Source organism: Oncorhynchus nerka, linkage group LG27, assembly GCF_034236695.1.
Source record: "Oncorhynchus nerka isolate Pitt River linkage group LG27, Oner_Uvic_2.0, whole genome shotgun sequence".
In the NCBI taxonomy this organism is placed as follows: Eukaryota; Metazoa; Chordata; class Actinopteri; order Salmoniformes; family Salmonidae; genus Oncorhynchus; species Oncorhynchus nerka.
This window is the reverse complement of record NC_088422.1, coordinates 66,971,643-66,990,970: the sequence shown is the minus strand read 5'-3', so window position 1 is coordinate 66,990,970 and position 19,328 is coordinate 66,971,643. Positions and strand designations below refer to the sequence as shown.

The window sequence follows — 19,328 nt, the reverse complement described above, 5'->3', positions numbered from 1 at the left end:
AGCCACTCCTGCCTTCTCTTGGCTGTGTGCTTAGGGTCGTTTACCTGTTGGATGGTGAACCTTCGCCCCAGTCTGAGGTCCTGAGCGCTCTAGAGAAGGTTTTCATTAAGGATATCCCTGTACTTTACTCCGTTCATCTTTCCCTCGATCCTGCCTAGTCTCCCAGTCCCTGCCGCTGAAAAGACCCCGTAGGGACCGTGCCAGGTTTCCTCCAGACGTGACGCTTGGCAATCAGGCCAAAAAGTTGCATCTTGGTTTCATCAGACCAGAGCATCTTGTTTCTCATGGTCAGGGAGTTTAGGTGCCTTTTGTCAAACTCCAAGCGGGCTGTCATGTGCCTTTTACTGAGGATTGGCTTTCGTCTGGCCACTGATTGGTGGAGTGCTGCAGACATTGTTTCCCTTCTGGAAGGTTCTGCCATCTCCACAGAGGAACTCTAGAACACTGTCAGAGTGACCACCGGGTTCCAAGGCCCTTCTCCCCCGATTGCTCAATTTGGCCGGGCTGACAACTCTAGGAAGAGTATAGGTGGTGGCAAACTTCTTCCATTTAAGATTGATGGAAGCCACTGGGTACTTGAGGACCTTCAATGCTGAAGACATTTTTTGGTGATCTTCCCCAGATCGGTGCCTTGACACAATCCTGTCTCGGAGCTCTACGGACAATTCTTTCGACCTAATGGCTTGGTTTTTCCTCTGACATGCATTGTCAACTGTGGGACCTTATATAGACAGGTGTGTGCCTTTCCAAATCATGTCCAATCAATGGAATCTACCACAGGTCGACTCCAATCAAGTTGTGGAAACATCTCCAGGATGATCAATGGAAGCAAGATGCACCTGAACTCAATTTTGAGTCTCTTAGCAAAGGGTCTGAATACTTATGTAAATGTGATATTTCAGTTTTTTATTTTTAATAAAAGGATTGCCTCACGTATCTGAAAATAGATGATTCGTTGATGTGTACTGATCACGAAAAGAATACAACCTTCCCACAACTTTCTTGGAATGGTGCAGGATAGTTGCTTGGCTTTGGAACATTTGCAGCACATTTAATAACTCTCTCTATCCTCTATTTTGTCAAATGTGTTCAATCTAATTGACCACACCTGATGTTAAGGAGTGCTTGCTTCCTTTGAAATGGGGTCTGTTTAAATAGACTAAATTGAACAGCTTTGTATGCATAAAAAAAACTATGCTCGCTAGATCCCTGGTGGTGGCGCACGGTGAACTCATTTCATGGATAGAAAACAGAAGATTATAGTTTTGAATCTCACTGATGCCATGCCACAATAAAAATGTGTTTGCATGATTAGTGCCTAAGGACATTAATTTCCCTACGCCCTATCTGTGCTTTTGGAGTTTGGAGTTCAAAAAAGTTAACCCTAAATGAGCTAGCAGCTTTATTAAAAATCTTACTGAAACATTCAGGGAATTTTTGAAGGGAGTTATTAAAACAACTCAAAAGAGCAGTAAAACCTCCCAGAGTAAAACCTCCCTGCAACCTAAAAAATAAACCTCCCCAGAACAGGCTAAATGTTCACTTCCGTTCTCAGAACGTAAAAAAAAACGTTACATTTTACCGGTCAGGAAACATATGGCTTCGTTCCCAGAACCAATGGGAAACCCAAAACGTACGCTCCCACAACTTCCAAGGAATAAAATGTGCTAGCAGTGTTTATTGTAGTGTTAAATACTGTCTGTGGTCTGTGTAAAGTTGTATTGCATGTTTTTAAAGGCTTCACACAGCGGGTGGATGCTGTCTGGTCTTGATTTGCAATTCAATGATCCACTATTGTTTCCAAACATGCTTGTTAGACTATTAGACAGTGTGCAAAGTTAAGGGTTGAATGTAACTAACTAAGTTTGTTATTCTTCAAGGATACTCTGTGGTGTCCTGGAGTCAGAGATTAATAAAGTTTATTCTGTCTGAACTAGCCTCCCAGATAAAAAAAGAACATCTTTGTGAATAGAAAAGTAGGGTATATTGATCTTGTTATCCTTTTTTCTATGTTAAGATTGGCTCTAAATGCATCACCCATAAAGCTATGACTATTCCAAAGGTTAGTTCAGATCAGTGTGTGTGTGTGTGTGTGTGTGTGTGTGTGTGTGTGTGTGTGTGTGTGTGTGTGTGTGTGTGTGTGTGTGTGTGTTGACATTGCCTGGACATCAGAAGAGCTAGTACAGCATCAGAATAAAACAAGCTTGCTGAGAGCCATTGAGTCGAGTCATTAAAAATTCAAGCTGAAGATGGAAGATTGGTATGCAGAGTGATTTTGGATAGAGGCTCAGGGGCACTCAAGTTATAAACATCCTCTGTTGTACATTATAACCCATTAGGCCAGTTTTGTCACAAAAGAGTGACTCCGCAGCAACAGGTATGGGTATGACAATTGTTTGGCATTTGGATGGTTTATTTAGTCCCTCCCTACATTTCAGCTTTAACTCATACATATTTATTGTGCTGAGGCAGGCAGGCAGGCATGCAGCAATGGGTTGAGAACAGCGTGAGGTAGTGTTTCACACAGTGCCTATCTAATTGCCTGACCAACTGTAGCTACAGTATAGCCTCGTTCTAACCAGATACAGTCTCCACACTAGGCCTAGTTGTAACCAGATACTCTGTGTCTCCACAGTAGGCCTAGTTGTAACCAGATACTCTGTGTCTCCACACTCGGCCTAGTTGTAACCAGATACAGTCTCCACACTAGGCCTAGTTGTAACCAGATACAGTCTCCACACTAGGCCTAGTTGTAACCAGATACTCTGTGTCTCCACACTAGGCTCCATTCTACCCAGCTAGCACATAACATTCTGAGAACCATATGTTTCTTAGAGCTTGGTGAGTGTTTGGTTGTAATTATGGTTGTTTTGCATGCAACCTTCCTATAATGTTTCCAACAGGTTTCCTCATGGTAATATTTCAAGTAGTGTCCTCAAATTGTTCAGAGAACGTTAAGAAACAACGTTTTTCTGTGGGAATTTCAGTACTTCATCATACCGTTTTCTACAGGTTTCTACATGGTTCTATTCAAAGTCATGTTCTTAGAACATTCAGAGAACTTTAAGAAAAAATATTTTCTAAGGAAATTTTAGGACCAAAGCGTAAGGTTTTCTACAGGTTTCCTCATGGTTCTATTTAAAGTCATATTCTCAGAACGTTCAGAGAACACCCCTAGAGTCGATGTCGAATTAGAATTAGTATAAAAGAACAACAAAATCTGTCTGTAGATATCTCTATTTGCTGGGCTGTGTCTCAATCCACGGCATCCGCCAATGCCGGCCTTCCGATTCTGCGGTGAAAGCTGGCAGAGCTACAGTGGTGAATGTCAAACCAAGAGGCATCCCCAACACCAGTCTTCTCACAAAAACATCTGTAATGTCGGAACCGTTTGGGCTACAAACAAATAATATCCCTCTGTGGAAAGAGGAGACTCTCCGATTTGCTCTACGACCCCCACAAGCATCACAGGACTCGTCTAAAGTCGGTACCGCCGATCTGCCAGCTTCTGTCTGTAGCGTCCGAACTGTTTGGGATACACATTAATATGAGCCCACTATCGAAAGGTGAGACTCACTCACAAACACATATGTACATGTTGGTTGTTTTGCTCTAGGATGCCCACAAGCCTCATAATTCTCATCTGATGGTAGTCGGTACAAGTTAAAGAAATGTATTTTTTAATTGTACCTTTATTCAACTAGGCAAGTCAGTTAAGAACAAATTCTTATTTTCAATGGCAGCCTAGGAACAGTGGGTTAACTGCCTTGCTCAGGGGCAGAACAACATTGTCAGCTTTCGGTTACAAGTCCAACACTCTAACCACTAAGCTACCTGCCACCCCAATGGATGGAAGAATGTATGGAAGTAATTTAGTGCCCAAAAAAAGGAGTTCAATTTGGGTAAAAAGAATGAAAATAATTTCCTGATCTCTCAGTTAGAGGACAGACACTTCAAAACAAACTTTTGACTCTCTGTTTGGCCGTGTATGAATATGTTATTCAATGTGTTTGTATGGGATAAAAGCAGTGAGGCCAAATTCAATGTTTCATCAAATCATTTTTAAATATATATATATTTTTTTTATATCTACAGGGGTCTTTTCACAAAATGCATTTTAACACTGCATTGTTCTCAGCCCTGAGTTAGACTGGCTCCGGGCTAGCTTTGCCTGTGTTCACACAAGAATTTGTTAACCCTGGGCTAAGCTTTAGCCCTGGGATAAGGATTCACACTGGTATTCCAAAGCCAAAGCCTTGGGCCTCTGACACGCAACCAATGTTATAAGCAATTTAACACATTGTTTCTTCTTGCTTCTAGCCTAGCATATTATTTCCAACAGGGATGGTTTGTATAAACCTTGCTGTCTGCTTGTCAGACCCCGGAAACAATGTCATACAAGCTTTTAAAACAGACACCACTCCTGACTGTCTCTCACGTTGTGTTTTTCCCGTTGTGCAGATTGACATCATCCCTACATCAGCACCACTGTCTTTTGTTCTTCACACACCATGTTCTTCTAAGTCCTCACCAAAGACCAACGCCTTCATCAAAATACCCCAAATACTGCTCTGCACTGCACCACAATTCTTAAAAAGGCTATATGTCATTTTAACTCTCTCAGCAACTCTTCTTTACCTAATAACTTGATTCAATTAAAAGAAAGAACATGAACATATTTGATGCACTTTACAGACTTTTTGGACGAATCAAAGATGCGAGACCAAAATGGCAGCTTTGCTGTTCATTCATCACTCTGCAGGACTGAGCTCCCAAGAAATCTCTCATTGATCTTACCAACATGGTATGATAAGTAGAAAGATGAGGACGTCGTTTACATAGCAAATGGGAAAAGATAACATTGCTGCTCACATCAAGGCTCGTTAAGGAACGCTTTAATTAATTGGGGAATGTGGGCACTTCACTGAATTCATAATGCTCCATGAGTTGAGCATGCAGGACAAGTCAACAACCTAAACTAACCTGCAGTTCATGACCACGTCCGGATTTACCTGATTAGCACGACTACGGACGCAGATTGATTGTTGATTGGGTAATTCGCATTTATGTCACCACTCGATTGTTCCCTCACAAATCAATTAACCTGCTTTCCTGGTCCATGGCAGATGGGAAAGGATCGAGTTATGTTATTTAGGCAAAGTCAACCATGGCACACACAAGTGAGGTTGAGACTAAATGGATGGGTGGATATGGATTTGGTGCGCTGTAAAAGTGAATGTAACGTATGCATGTTAAAGGCATACAAAAGTATATCTGCACTCAATACTTGAATAGCTCAACTTTAAAAAAAAAAAAATGTTTACCCCTTTTTCTCCCCAATTTTGTGGTATCCAATTGTTTTTAGTAGCTACTATCTTGTCTCATCGCTACAACTCCCATACGGGCTCGGGAGAGACGAAGGTTGAAAGATATGCGTCCTCCGATACACAACCCAACCAAACAACCCAACCAAGCCGCACTGCTTCTTAACACAGCGCGCATCCAACCCAGAAGCCAGCCGCACCAATGTGTCGGGGGAAACACCGTGCACCTGGCAACCTTGGTTAGCGCCCGGCCCGCCACAGGAGTCGCTGGTGCGCGATGAGACAAAGATATCCCTACTGGCCAAACCCTCCCTAACCCTGACGACACTAGGCCAATTGTGCATGGCCCCACGGACCTCCCGGGCGCGGCCGGTTACGACAGAGCCTGGGCGCGAACCCAGAGTCTCTGATGGCACAGCTGGTGCTGCAATACAGCGCCCTTAACCACTGCGCAACCCGGGAGGACGAATAGCTCTACTTAACATGAAAAACAATCATGCTTTTGCAGTTTCAGATACGTGAGTACATTCATACAGACCTTAGTTTTGTCAACATCAACAGTGAGATTATTTTTGTCTACTCAATCCTGTATCAGGAAGGCAGCGACTGCTGTGAATTCCCAGTGTGGATGCAGGAATAACAGGTGTTTAATAGTCAGGCCCAGTTTTTATTGTCATGCATCTGCCACTGACTCACATCCATAGAACTGTAGACTGAAATATGCTGACCCTCCCTCCTGGTCCCAGGCATGGTTCTGGGAGTAACTGCTGCCTGTAGCCAGAGATAAGCTCCGCGTGCACTGCACCCGGCCCGCCACAGGAGTCGCTCTCTCTCTCCCTCTCTCTCTCTCTCTCTCTCTCTGTCCCTCTCTCTCTCTCTCTCTCTCTCTCCCTCTCTCTCTCACACACACTATCTTGTCCTTTCTCAGTTTTTCACAGTTTTCTGCAACATACACATGTATACTGTCTGCACACTTGCAGCCTCGTTCAGTACAGGAGATCTGATGCTGTGCCGTTGTCCCCATGTAGCCTGCTCTTTGTTTTTTGTGCTGATACAAACCGACCCCCAAACACAACAATGTGTTGACCTGGGTGTCTTCACCCAAGCCAAAAATCCTGACTTTGGGCAAAGCACTTCATCACCCTGGACGTTCTGCTCTGCCAACAGTAACAGCTGATTCTGGGGTTTATAATTCAACCCATGACATTAGCACAGTGGAGATGTCCATTGCATTGTTGTGGCCCGCCCCAACCCCCATCCCTCCATCCTTTATTTCATCCCATGTCAATTGCAGCAGCTCTCAGCCAAACAAGGACAGCTAGACTTTAAACGCTCTGCCAATGAGTCATGTAGTTTGCCTTTTGGCAAGTGACAAGAGCACACAGAATGAATAATCAAGTGAAAGCTCTGGGTCAGGGGCTGATATTTATATGACAGGGGGATAAGATTTAGCTCTGTGAGGGTCATTGTAGTCATGATACCCCTAAACTCCATCATCCCTCACCCTCGTCACGGTGTTCTTCTGCATCTATCCATATCCCTCTCTACTCCCACTGTATTGATTAAAGACTCAGGCAACCTAATGCCACGGATGGACGTTTTACGCGTAAGAACATGATCAGTGGTACTACAGGAAGAATGGGAAGCGGTTGACCGCTGAAAATATTAATGTACCTCCACTTGACTTGCTGACATGGCTGCAAAGTGAGCAACCTATTATTTGTTTCGCCCCCAAAATCAGAACACATGAAGTCATTCTTGCAATATCTCCATCAGCCAGCTATATAGTTTCCACTGAATATTCTCTGCACCAGAACCAAGAGCAAGGCAAGGGAGACGTGAGTCATAGTTGAAATGAGGACAGTGGAGCTGCTTTTCTTGTCAGTCTCTTGTCAGCCTCTGTAGCTTTACATATAAAAAGGGATGTCACTTCAGCAGGGGGTGTGTGTGCACCCCCTAGAGATCCTGCATAAATTCTGACATGCCACCTGGAAGTAAGCTCAACTCACCCTAGACTAGTAACAACACAGATACAATATAACCAAATATTCACTTCCAGCCTGCAGATGTAAGAGTATAGGCAGAGAGGGACTTGGTATGATGGCTGTACTCGTGGCCCTGTCGCGGGTTGGGGTGAGTCTAGGTTCACTGAAGGTGGAGGTGAGCAGGTGACTGTTAGAGGGTGACTGAGTACACACGCAACCCGAATGCCCTTTCATACCCTCACCACCACTGTCAAATGACCCGGGACAAAAATATTAATCATCAAAACAGTTTGTTGACACATCCTTTCCCCGCTGTCTGCTCTTACCTGTGTCCCTGAATAATTAATCTGTCCCTTCGTCTGTCTGTGCATCTTTCATCACCCTCCCCACCGCCCGCCTGGTCTCCTGCCTGCCCGCCCGCAGCTGACGCCTGCATCTGAACACTATTGACAATGACAGTGGTGGCAGTCATCCATGCGGAGCCAGGTGGCAGGCGGAGTGTGACTGCTACCACAAGGTTACAGCAGCATATAAATAGTTAGAGAGAGAGAGGAGGTTTGGATCTCTATCTCTCTGGGTGGAAGGAAATGTCTGGCTGAAGTTCCAGGCCCATGGTCCTGCAGTCAGTCACCAATTGTACACCTATCTCTATCAACTGATCTGAGGTGGGTTTCTCAAAACGTTTGTGCACTAAGATCGATTGCCTACCAATAGATTTCAGATGATTTTAGTGCTTCAGAGGTTTTGGGAAACTCACCCTACTTAGATTAAATATGCACACAGGCTAGTCAATAATATAAATTAGGTAATGAATGACATTTAAGTTTGCGGATTCTGGGAATAATGTTGTGTTCATAACCAACTGTGATAAATGACAGTTGTGAAGTCATAATTACTGAGTAGGGTGCATTCACGTGCTTGAGCTGGGAAATGCCATCAAACATGGAGGTCATTGAAAGGCTTGTGACTTTAAAAAATATTTTTGGGTCCATAAAAAGCTGCTTTCACTTTCTAAATCAATAGGTTGAAGGCTGAAGATGCTGCCATGCTCGCTGTCTTATTGACAAATGACGTCAGAGGTTACTAATAATCCCCAGTTGGAGGGGGCGTTTAAGGGGATTTTACGAGATGTTGTGAACAACATTATTAAAAGGTACCACAGTATTGTTGGCCTGCTAAAATGTTACTGAAACATTGTAGAATAGTGAACCATATGGTGTTGTCAGGAGGGTGTGAAGCATTAGGATTCAGGTGCAAAATGGTGGTATACAGTCAGGTCCATAATTATTGGCACCCTTGATGAAGATGAGCAAAAAATACTGTGTAAAATAAATAACACATAATTATTGGCGCGCCTGTTTTCAGTACACCAGCACCCTACCTTTGTGAGGATAACGACACAGAGCGACACAAGAATCGTTAGAAGGTAAGCGGTTCGTCTACATAGAAGATCATAGGAAATCCCAGGACAAATTGTCTATAATACTGTAATACGCTCACGTAGATGCTGTCACAAACTCCAAACTCTACACAGCTGTCACTGACTAGTTGGAGATAATTTTAAGCTCGGCGGACCTGATTTGTTTATTGACATTTTTCAATATAACTCATGAATGCAACTGTTTATGTCAAATAGTTTTGTGTTCTGCTTGTAGCCCTTAAAAGAAAAGCTTTTTCTTCACTCAAAAAGGGACCAATGGAGTTAAGGTCAATGGCATCATGAACTTTACAAAGTACTAGGACATTTTATACAAAAACCTGGTTGTCTCTGCCAGGAGGCAGTTAGACACAAGTGGATCTTCCAGCAAGACAAGCATGAATCAAAATCACAAAGAAATGGTTAATTGACCACAATATCAACATTTGGCAATGGCCATCTCAGTCTCCTGATGAACCCCATTGAAAACCTGAGGTTTGAATTGAAGAAAGCAGCCCATAAGAACAGATGAAGGATATCAAGGATCTGGATAGATTCAGTAAGGAGGAATGGTCTAAGATCCCTACCCATGTCTTCTCCAATCTCATAAATCATTTAAGGCTCAGTGTCCTTATCCTCGCAAGGGGGAGGGAGCGAGTATTGAAAAAAGGGGTGGCAATGATTTTGACCTCTATTTTTATTTCTTTAAATTACTTTATTAACAAAATCCTGGGTGTAAGCCCACCTCTCTGTTTATTTTTCTTTACATACCAATTTTATTAGTTCAAAATCCTGTGTGATCAATATGATAATTTCTCTGTATGTATTTCTTAACTTTGTATTATTTAATGTGGCAGCCTACGAGTACATATGGTATAAAGTGTGTAAATTGACATGAATACTGTACCTGTAACCCCCCCCCCAACAACAAAAAAAGAACAAAGCAAAAATAACATTAAAAAAAGGAAGTATGATTTGAAGTGTCTGTCCTATATCTGAGAGATTTAAAAAAGCTTTTTGTATATTATTTTTTGCGTGGAATGACCCATATACCGTTGACGTGGAAATGCCCTATCCAATTCGTCCAATTGTTTCACCGCCATGTGCGTGTTTAGTAGGGTGCTCAACTTCCGATGGTGGGGTCACATTAGTTTGTAGCCCAAACCGTTCGGGCACCGCAGACAGAAGTTGGCACATCGGCAGAACCAACTTCAGAGTCCCGTGAAGCTTGTGGGGGTCCTAGAGCAAAACAGAGAATACCATCGCGTTTGTGACAGTCTCAACTTTCAAGCCCAAACCGTTCAGACTCTGCATGAGTTTTTGTGAGAAGACACATTTTCGGGATGTGTCCTGGTCTGGCGAAAAGCGCTGTAGCCCTGCCACCTTCCACCACGGAAGCGGATGGGGTGGATTGAGACGCAGCTCATGCCAAAAAGATATCTCTAGCTTAAACAGACAGAGTATGATGTGGATTTTTGTATTATGCTAATTTGATTTCCCTGCTGACATCAACTCTAGGTGGTTGAAAATGAGCACCTGAACATGTTAAAAGCCCTAAACAGGTATTTAATCAATTAACAATTCCCTTCACAATGAATACTTCTCAATAATTGTCATATTAATGACCAATACATAATACATTACAACATACAGCTGAAGTCGGAAATGTACATACACCTTAGCCAAATACATTTAAACTCAATTTTTCACAATTCCTGACACTTAATCCTAGTAAAAATTCCCTGTCTTAGGTCAGTTAGGATCACCACTTTATTTTAAGAATGTGAAATGTCAGAATAATAGTAGAAAGAATGATTTATTTCAGCTTTTATTTCTTTCATCACATTCCCAGTGGGTCAGAAGTTTACATACACTCAATTAGTATTCGGTAGCTTTGCCTTTAAATTGTTTAACTTGGGTCAAACGTTACGGGTAGCCTTCCACAAGCTTCCCACAATAAGTTGGGTGAATTTTATCCCATTCCTCCTGACAGAGCTGGTGTAACTGAGTCAGGTTTGTAGGCCTCCTTGCTCGCACATGCTTTTTCAGTTCTGCCCACACATTTTCTATAGGATTGAGGTCAGTGCTTTGTGATGGCCACTCCAATACCTTGACTTTGTTGTCCTTAAGCCATTTTGCTACAACTTTGGAAGTATGCTTGGGGTCATTGTCCATTTGGAAGACCCATTTGCGACCAAGATTTAACTAAGTGACTTATGTCTTGAGATGTTGCTTCAATATATCCACATAATTCTCCTATCTCATGAAGCCATCTATTTTGTGACGTGCACCAGTCCCTCCTGTAGCAAAGCACCATCACAACATGATGCTGCCACCCCCATGCTTCACGGTTGGGATGGTGTTCTTCGGCTTGCAAGCATCCCCCTTATTCCTCCAAACATAACAATGGTCATTATGGCCAAACAGTTATATTTTTGTTTCATCAGACCAGAGGACATTTCTCCAAAAAGTACGATCTTTGTCCCTATGTGCAGTTACAAACCGTAGTCTGTCTTTTTTATGGTGGTTTGGAGCAGTGGCTTCTTCCTTGCTGAGTGGCCTTTCAGGTTATGTCGATATAGGACTCGTTTTACTGTTGATATAGATACTTCTGTACCTGTTTCCTCCAGAATCTTCACTAGGTCCTTTGCTGTTGTTCTGGGATTGATTTGCACTTTTCGCACCAAAGTACATTCGTCTCTAGGAGACAGAACGTGTCTCCTTCCTGAGCGATATGGCGGCTGCGTGGTTCCATGGTGTTTATACTTGAGTACTATTGTTTGTACAGATGAACATGGTACCTTCAGGCGTTTGGAAATTGCTCCCAAGGATGAACCAGATTTGTGGAGGTCTACAATTGTTTTTCTGAGGTCTTGGCTGATTTCTTTTGATTTTCCCATGATGTCAAGCAGAGAGGCATTGGGTTTGAAGGTAGGCCTTGAACTACATCCACAGGTACACCTCCAATTGACTCAAATCATGTAAATTAGCCTATCAGAAGCTTCTAAAGCCATGACATAATTTTCTGGAATTTTCCAAGCTGTTTAAAGGCACAGTCAACTTAGTGTATGTAAACTTCTGATCCACTGGAATTGTGATACAGTGAATTATAAGTGAAATACATCTGTCTGTAAACAATTGTTGGGAAAAATTACTTGTGTCATGCATAAAGTAGATGTCCTAACCGACTTGCCAAAACTATAGTTTGTTAACAAGAAATTTGTGGGGTGGTTGAGAAACAAGTTTTAATGGCTCCAACCTAAGTGTATGTAAACTTCCCACTTCAACTGTATCAGGACATAATATATTCTGTATAATAACTGCAATGCATATTCGTCTACAAACATTTTTGTAAAAGGAATATGCTGAGTTTGGCACCAAATGAGAGGATATGAATGGAGTGGAATGTCTCACTTAAAGGGCACTCCAGTGTGATTCATCAAAAACATTCATAAAACCGGAAAATAACCAGACAATGCATGCCCTGTCAGGTAGGCCTATAACAGAATTGCCAGAATTGATCAAATGAATCAAATGCCTGATTGAAAGGTTTTTAAAGGTTTGAGGCTGCAGATGCTTGGTTGCCTGCTGTTAAAGCTTTTGATATGACGTTGGGCTTCTCAGAACAATCACATTATAGGCTCATTCTAAACTGGGTCGACGCATGATACCCAATCATAGCAAAGCAGTTATTAATAGTTTGGCCAAAACAATGAACCATAATGTAATAGTGATCTAGCTGCCCTGAGCGTTTCCCTGGTACAGCCGACGGAGAGAAAAATTGGTCTCTTGAGAAGTAGGTCACCTACTGTATTAATTTGGGTTGCTATTCATACTTTTAGACACATTCATAACCTACATGTCTCCAATTTCTTCTTGGGTATTTGTGCCCTTTCAGTGCAGTGACATTCAACCTTGCAGACATTTCACTGGAAGTCCAATGAAAATGGTTTTCTCAGCATATGTACAATATGCTCAGAGACAATCAAGTAATGTAGCTATTCTATTCCTGGGGCTTGCTTGTGCACTTCAAATGGATGCCATTTTTCACACCATTAACTACAGCCCACTGGTTTTATTCACAGCTCAAAGATAGGCCAAAAACAATCCTAAAAACGCCCACAAGCACAATTGCAACAATTGATATAAGCTGTTTCAACCGGTCTGTCGCCAGCCTGTACAGCAGGAGGAACCATTATCTTTCTCTCCCTCCCCTCTCTCTCCTTTATCCTCCCCTGGAGGAAGGGGAAGGGTTGCAGCTTCACATTATGTACAAAGATGCATAGCAAGCCCCCTCAATCCTCTACCTCATGTAATGGTATCTAGTCACAGATAGCTGGCGTTGTAGAAAAGATACTTGGCTTACCAGGTTGATTTGGTATGATGACTGCTTTGATATAAGGGCCAATTTTGTACCTCGCCTGGGCTCTAACCAGGAACTTTCATTATCATCTATGCTGAGTGCAAGGTCCACAGAGAAGGAGAGTTCAAAGGGCCTGCTAATCCACTGGGTTTTACAGGCATGCTGGGCTGGTCAACACACTGGCCCTGCATCTTAAAGTAGCTGTAGCTCCACAGCGGTGCTTGGTAAAAGAGGCTCAGGGGAAAGGTATGCCAGCCTGGTGCAGTTTTCTTTTCTCTCTCCTCTCCACAGCTCCCTCTCAAGGTTAGAAGCCACTAAAGCTTTAACTCTTTATGTCCCACTGCTAAAGTGTCTCTCTGTTTTATTATAGGAGTGTTACGGGTCATTCTGAGGAGGAACTAGCCTGGCTACTGATCAATGAGGTCCATCCAAAGGTCACTTCCGTTTCACGTGACACTGGGGGGGGGGGGGGGGTGTTGCTGGCCGAAGTCAATACAGATGATATTGAAGTGGCTCTGTTGGGTTGTTCATGTGTGGGATTTAAGGAGAATTTAATTTCAGAACACATAGGAGGTCAAACAAGCTATAGGAAACCCTTTGGCCCAGTTGTGGCAGGTTTAATGATCCTATTCCCTCTCAGAGGTGACGGTAAGCCTTCAGCATTTCCCAGTGAACTCCACGTGCCCGCAGGCCCCTTAGCTTGGCCAAATCCTGCTGTTAATCTGCAGTAAATTGCCTCGCTAGTCGCTACCAGGGTGCTGGGCTGGGGCACCCTCACTGGAGAGCACTAGAGCAGGCCAGGATAGACTGGGCAGTCAACCTACAGTAGGGAACTGGCAGGGAAATGGAAACAGTTGCTTTCTGGGAAACGGTCCACCAGGGCACAGAGACTGATTGTAATTTGTGATAAGTGGGCTCAGGTAAACTAAAGGAAACCAGCATCACCACCTGCAGCGCTAACACATGATTCGTTTGTGGCCACAGGGGCATCTTTTTAACATATACACTGTATATCTTCTTTTTTATTCAACAAAGACCTTTCCAATTAAGGCACCTGTTCTCACACGGATCATGTTTTTTTCAGACCTGAGAGGTTGGGTTGGTGCACCAATTTACAATTGTCATAATTGTGCTGCTAGGCAAGGAGTGTCACTGTGACTGCACACCTAGTGTCCAACCTTTGACACTACAGCTGTCAGGTGGCCTCGTCCCTGGCTGGCCTGCAATGGTGGCAGTGTCGGTGCAAACAGAGGAGAGGATAGACGTCCCATGCAGAAACAGCATCCTTTGATTTGGATTTAGGGCCCTCCTGTGACTACCTGACCAAAATTGAGCGGTGCTGAGCTCTGTGGCAGTTAGCCGAGTGTGCCGACTCCCTTGCCGTCCCCCACCGTGGTGCTGGGGCCCAGTCCAGACTGGATCAGGACGGAGGCTCAGTGGCTCTCTGACTGATCATCAGCCAGCTGTTTACGTGTTGTATTCCTCCCACCACATCATACTGGGCCCAAACAATGCACCGTTTATAGTACGCCACAAAACATAAAAGTGCTCCCCTGGAAACTGCTTTCTAATCAGATCATTTTCCTTTGTCCGTTTTCATTTTTGCAATGATCCCTTGATTGTTAATAATGAATCAGAGGGGGCCCTAGCTGCTCGGGGATCATTGAGCCACAGTGAGAATTGGTAGCTTCTTTCACCAGCCTGTATAATGCAATATTCATATTCAGACCCAGTGCATGTGAATGGGCATAGTCCAATATAGCCCAGCTTAGCTTAACTGTCCATTTGTTAGAGAAACAGACACAGCTTGGGGGAGAAGATGGATAGTGACGCTGCTGATGCAATCATGCCTCGTCTCTGGAACAAACTGGAACTGCACAGTAACAGCCAATCTCCACAGCCACGCTTATGAAATGGATCTGCTGTTAGGCGAGCTAGCTACCCTACCATGGACCCTCTGCTTATCACTGATAGAGACGGCTGTCCTGCTCTCCCAGATCAATGATTTGGCAGTCAGACTCAGAGTTCTTGGAAATGGTGCACATTGCTCTGCCAGTGATAATTGCTCCCGGTCTTTCTTTCTTCACCCCTCTCATTAGCTACGTTAATTCTCGCTACTGGTTTTCATGGCATGGCATGTATTTTCCTCTCACTGACTTCCGTCCTCTGCTCTTCGTATGATTCTACATAATGACTAGTTCCACATAATAACAGTTCCCTATTCCCTTTTGGTTCCATCTAAAGACGTGCCTACCACTCGTCTCTCTCTGTATTGCAGCGTGGCTGCTCTTCCCCTCCACTCTCCAATTTTTCTGTCCTTACCGCCTCATTTAATGCTTTCAATTTACCAGTCTTGTATCTCTCTAATGCCCAATATGGATGTTTTCTTACATTTGCTATTCCTCAGCTATTTGAAATAGCTTTTTATTCTTTGGCATTCAGTTTTAGCAAAAAATTATATTTCATACTGAAAATAGCAGAGGATGCTGTGATTTTCATTTGGTTCCATTTGTTTACTCTCAGAGATTGTAAGGATAATGTTGACATGATTTTAAACATTCCTCTACAGCTGCTATTGCTGTTGATGTGTGGAGAGTATATTATCAGTGCATTTCATTTTGGAGACTTCATTTAGATTCTGTTTTATTCTTTCTGTGAAATTGCATAATGGGATTCAAAAATGTGACACAATTGAATGGTAATGCTGGAAACATCACATCTTGAAGCGAGGCGAGTATATAGCCGCTGTAATACATTTCTCAATGGGATGTAAATAAGATCAATGGCATCTCTCTATGTGACTGCGCTGCCTTCTAAACTGACAGTTGTTATGATGACTTCTTCTCTACGGCTTGGTTTCGTTTTATGTATGGTATGTAACGTTGTTGTATCATGTCTCCATCTCCTCTCCTGTCGTCACACCTCCAGCACAGACCAATGGCTGAAGTGAGATGAGGAAAGGCTGTGGGTCTAGCTGTACTATAAATGCCAGTTTTAGATCCACTTCCAAAAACACTGCCTGTTGGCTCTGCCATGGTGCCGCTACCTTAACCCCCTTCTTCTAAACTCTGTGAAGGCATGGGGTGACTGTACGTTAGCCTCCCCTGCTGTGGCCATGGAGCATGTCTGAGTTAACTCACATACTGAATGCAGGGCTGGGTCCAGGGCCACGTACTGTCCTGGTCCTGTATGACCAGGGTTCAGGCCTGGCTGTGGAGACAGTCACTTATGAGCTGTTGGTACAGTATGTGGACTGACGGGAGCTCTGCTTGGCTATAACCCTGAGAGCTCTGAAATCAGCCCAGCTCCCTACGGACCTCTAGAGATAATCCGATCTTTACATCTACTGCCATAAGCCATCAAGCTTCTCCAAACACCATCCTCCAACATGGAGTGATGATCCACCGCCCAGTCAGTCCAGTTCACTTTCACTCACCATGTCACCCTGACTTCCGTTATTTATCCATTTTTTTTAACAGATCCAGTAATTCATAATTGATTTATGTGACAGATTATTATGTTATTAATTTTATGTGGCCAAGAATGAGAGATTTTCCGGAACATTAGGCAGCCATGCATCTGCCGGGAACATTGAGCACTAATACATTTAAAAAAACTTTTTTAACGTTTTGCTTTAAATACAGTCCACAATGGAATAAAGTAGCAAATGACAAAATATTGATACTACCGCCACTACTGGTGTTGTGGCTAATGCAATCTCTTGCTACCAAAATGTCTTATTGTGTTCCCTTCAGAACGGATGATACATCGGCTGCTGTATTGAAGCCTTTTAAGGGCTCTGAAATAAGAACCGTAATACTGTATATGTTGGTGCTGGCAGAGCTAGACAGAGGTAGCTAGTGTTTTTGTTTATAAATAGCTCCAGCCAGCATTATTCCACTTGCAGGCGTCCCATAATCATCAATCACTAGAGCACCCGTTGTGTTTTTCTGGGCTCAGAGGGAAGCGTGAGCTGTGTGTGAGCGGTGCGGAGCGATGTGAGCCGTGCCTTTGCACCTCTCCCCATGTGAGTACATGAAGGAGGGAGAGGTGAGGTGAGTGGGCGAAAGACTGGGGAAGTCAGTGGAAGGTGGTGGTGATGGAGTGAGTTATGACCCCTCGCCCTCCCACCCTCCCCTTGGTCTGGTCGGACTCTATCCTCCCCTGGGTCTCCAGGTCACTGGGTGTGCCCCCTGCTCCTGGCCCCCTGATCAGATGGAGGTTGGGAGGCAGCTGATAACAGATAGGGTGGGGTTGGAGTGGGGATGTGTCAGGGAGCCAATATTTACTCTTGAGAGAGAGAGAGATAGAGAGATGGGGAGGGAGATGGGGGGAGAGAGGGAGAGGGGGTTGGACATCCTATGGAGGAGGGGTTTAATAAGAACCCTTCGCTCTTTTTCCTTTTTTGACGAGATTTACAGGAACATATTGAGCCTACTGTACCAGTCCCAGTGATGGGCTGGTACAGATTCATTTAATTTACACGTGTATGCACGTTGCACACACAGGTACATACACACGGACACGCGCAAAAACATACACACACATACACACACATCTACCCTGCATTCTAATATTAATGGATTTGAAATCGAAAGTACAGTAGACATTCCATAGAGACCCACACACTGTCATCCACTACATGTTCCACACACATATTCTTCCTGTTTGTTCATCCCTTTTTGATGCAGACACGCACTGATCTTTTCACCGCGTTACCATGGCAGTTGTGAAAATACAGTAGAAACCCAGCTGACAACAAAATGGTTACATAACTAGTGCAGTGCCAAGTCCTGTGTCTTACCTAAGCACACCTCTTCTCTCCCCTGTGTTTCTGTTGCAGCCCTATTCCTGGCTCTGCCCTGCTTCTTCTGCAGCCACTATTTAAAAAGGGTTTCATAGGACGCCGAGTACATCTCAACGACAGGTATTGTTGTGTACTTGATGATGTTGGAATTAGCCCTTGTATGCCAAAAGGAAGATGGTATTTCTAATTACGGAAGCAGAAACCAATGTTCTCCTGCCACCTGCACCTGCACCAAAGCCAAAGTGATGTCATCTCGTTCAAATCCTAATTAAAAGCATCTCTATTCCGTGAAATGCATTCTATACACTTCATTCAATGCAATCCTCTCAAGGAGTAACTCCCCCATCTACCTTACTCCTCCAGCCCCCCACCACCACCCCCGGAACCTCGTCCCCAGTAAGGTTAGACAGTGGCGCATGCTGCCCGCTATAGTGCCTCACCTCCCGGAGTTCCTTGGCCACATCCTTGAGCTCTTTGAGAATGCCGTCCAGCTGGTTGATCACCATCTTCATGTGGCTGCGGATCCGTTCTCTGGGGGTCTGGCTGGGGGTCTCAGAGGTGTCCCGGGCCGGAGCTCTGCTGAGGGACATCCTTCACAGGGCGACTTGGGGCCAGGGGCCGGCGGGCTGAGGGCAGGGGCGGGGGGGAGCCGATTCGGGGTCCATGTCTCTGGCCGCGAGGAGCCTCAGTGCTACTGATCCGAACAGGGGCCCCGGCCACGCAGGGAGAGCTCAACATCTTAAAAGCCCCTGGACAGCCAAAAGACCTTGCCTGGCCTGAGCGCTCAACCCCCTGGCGTTACCCTCCTCCATCCATGACTCCAGGATGGATCGTACCGAAAATGAAGCCAAAAGAAACATGAAAAAACTTGAGTTAGATCCACGGAACAGGAGGATGATGAAAAGAACAGGAGCTAAGATGGTGTGTGTGAAAACACCTTATATAATAGTGTTGAGCCAGAGAGCCTACTCATCTCACGTGTCAGTGTGTCCGTTTGCATCGGTCTCTGAGGAGGATATTTATTTCGATCGTCTGTATGAGGAAGTTGCTCTTTTCCCCTCCCACTCACCTCCCTTTACAATCTTATTTAGCGGGTACGATGCAGTGACTTGGTGTCAGCCAGGTTACTGTAAAAGAGTGCATCCCAGGTTGTCAAGCTGAACAAGGGGTTCATGTTCAGCCTCCCCTGTAGATCAGAATATCCAAGCGTAACAGAAAAGTAGAACTCCCAGCAGTTGCTATTTTTTTGTTCGTGATCTTGGTCTACATTATTGGTAGGCAGTAGGGACAAGCTTCGCCTTCTAAGTGTACTCCCTCAGTTTGGCTTCTGTCTCTTTTAGGGAGAGAGGAGGACAAATCCTTTTGAAAACAAGAGATATTCCTCCTGTGTCCTCCGCCGTGCAGTGTTCCCTTTCTCTCAGAAGTGACGGGA

The 19,328-nt window shown here is 44.2% G+C and overlaps 1 protein-coding gene across 1 annotated transcript in view; it reads right to left on the bottom strand.

Annotated features, from left to right (window-relative positions):
• LOC115112184 (inhibitory synaptic factor 1-like) overlaps window positions 1-19,328 on the bottom strand; it is a 53,959-nt gene that overhangs the window by 32,477 nt on the left and 2,154 nt on the right. The window contains 1 exon segment of the mRNA XM_065011907.1: window positions 18,337-19,328. This exon segment is cut by the window's right edge and continues 900 nt beyond it. Coding sequence (XP_064867979.1) covers window positions 18,337-18,486 — 150 coding nt within the window. The 5' untranslated portion in view covers window positions 18,487-19,328.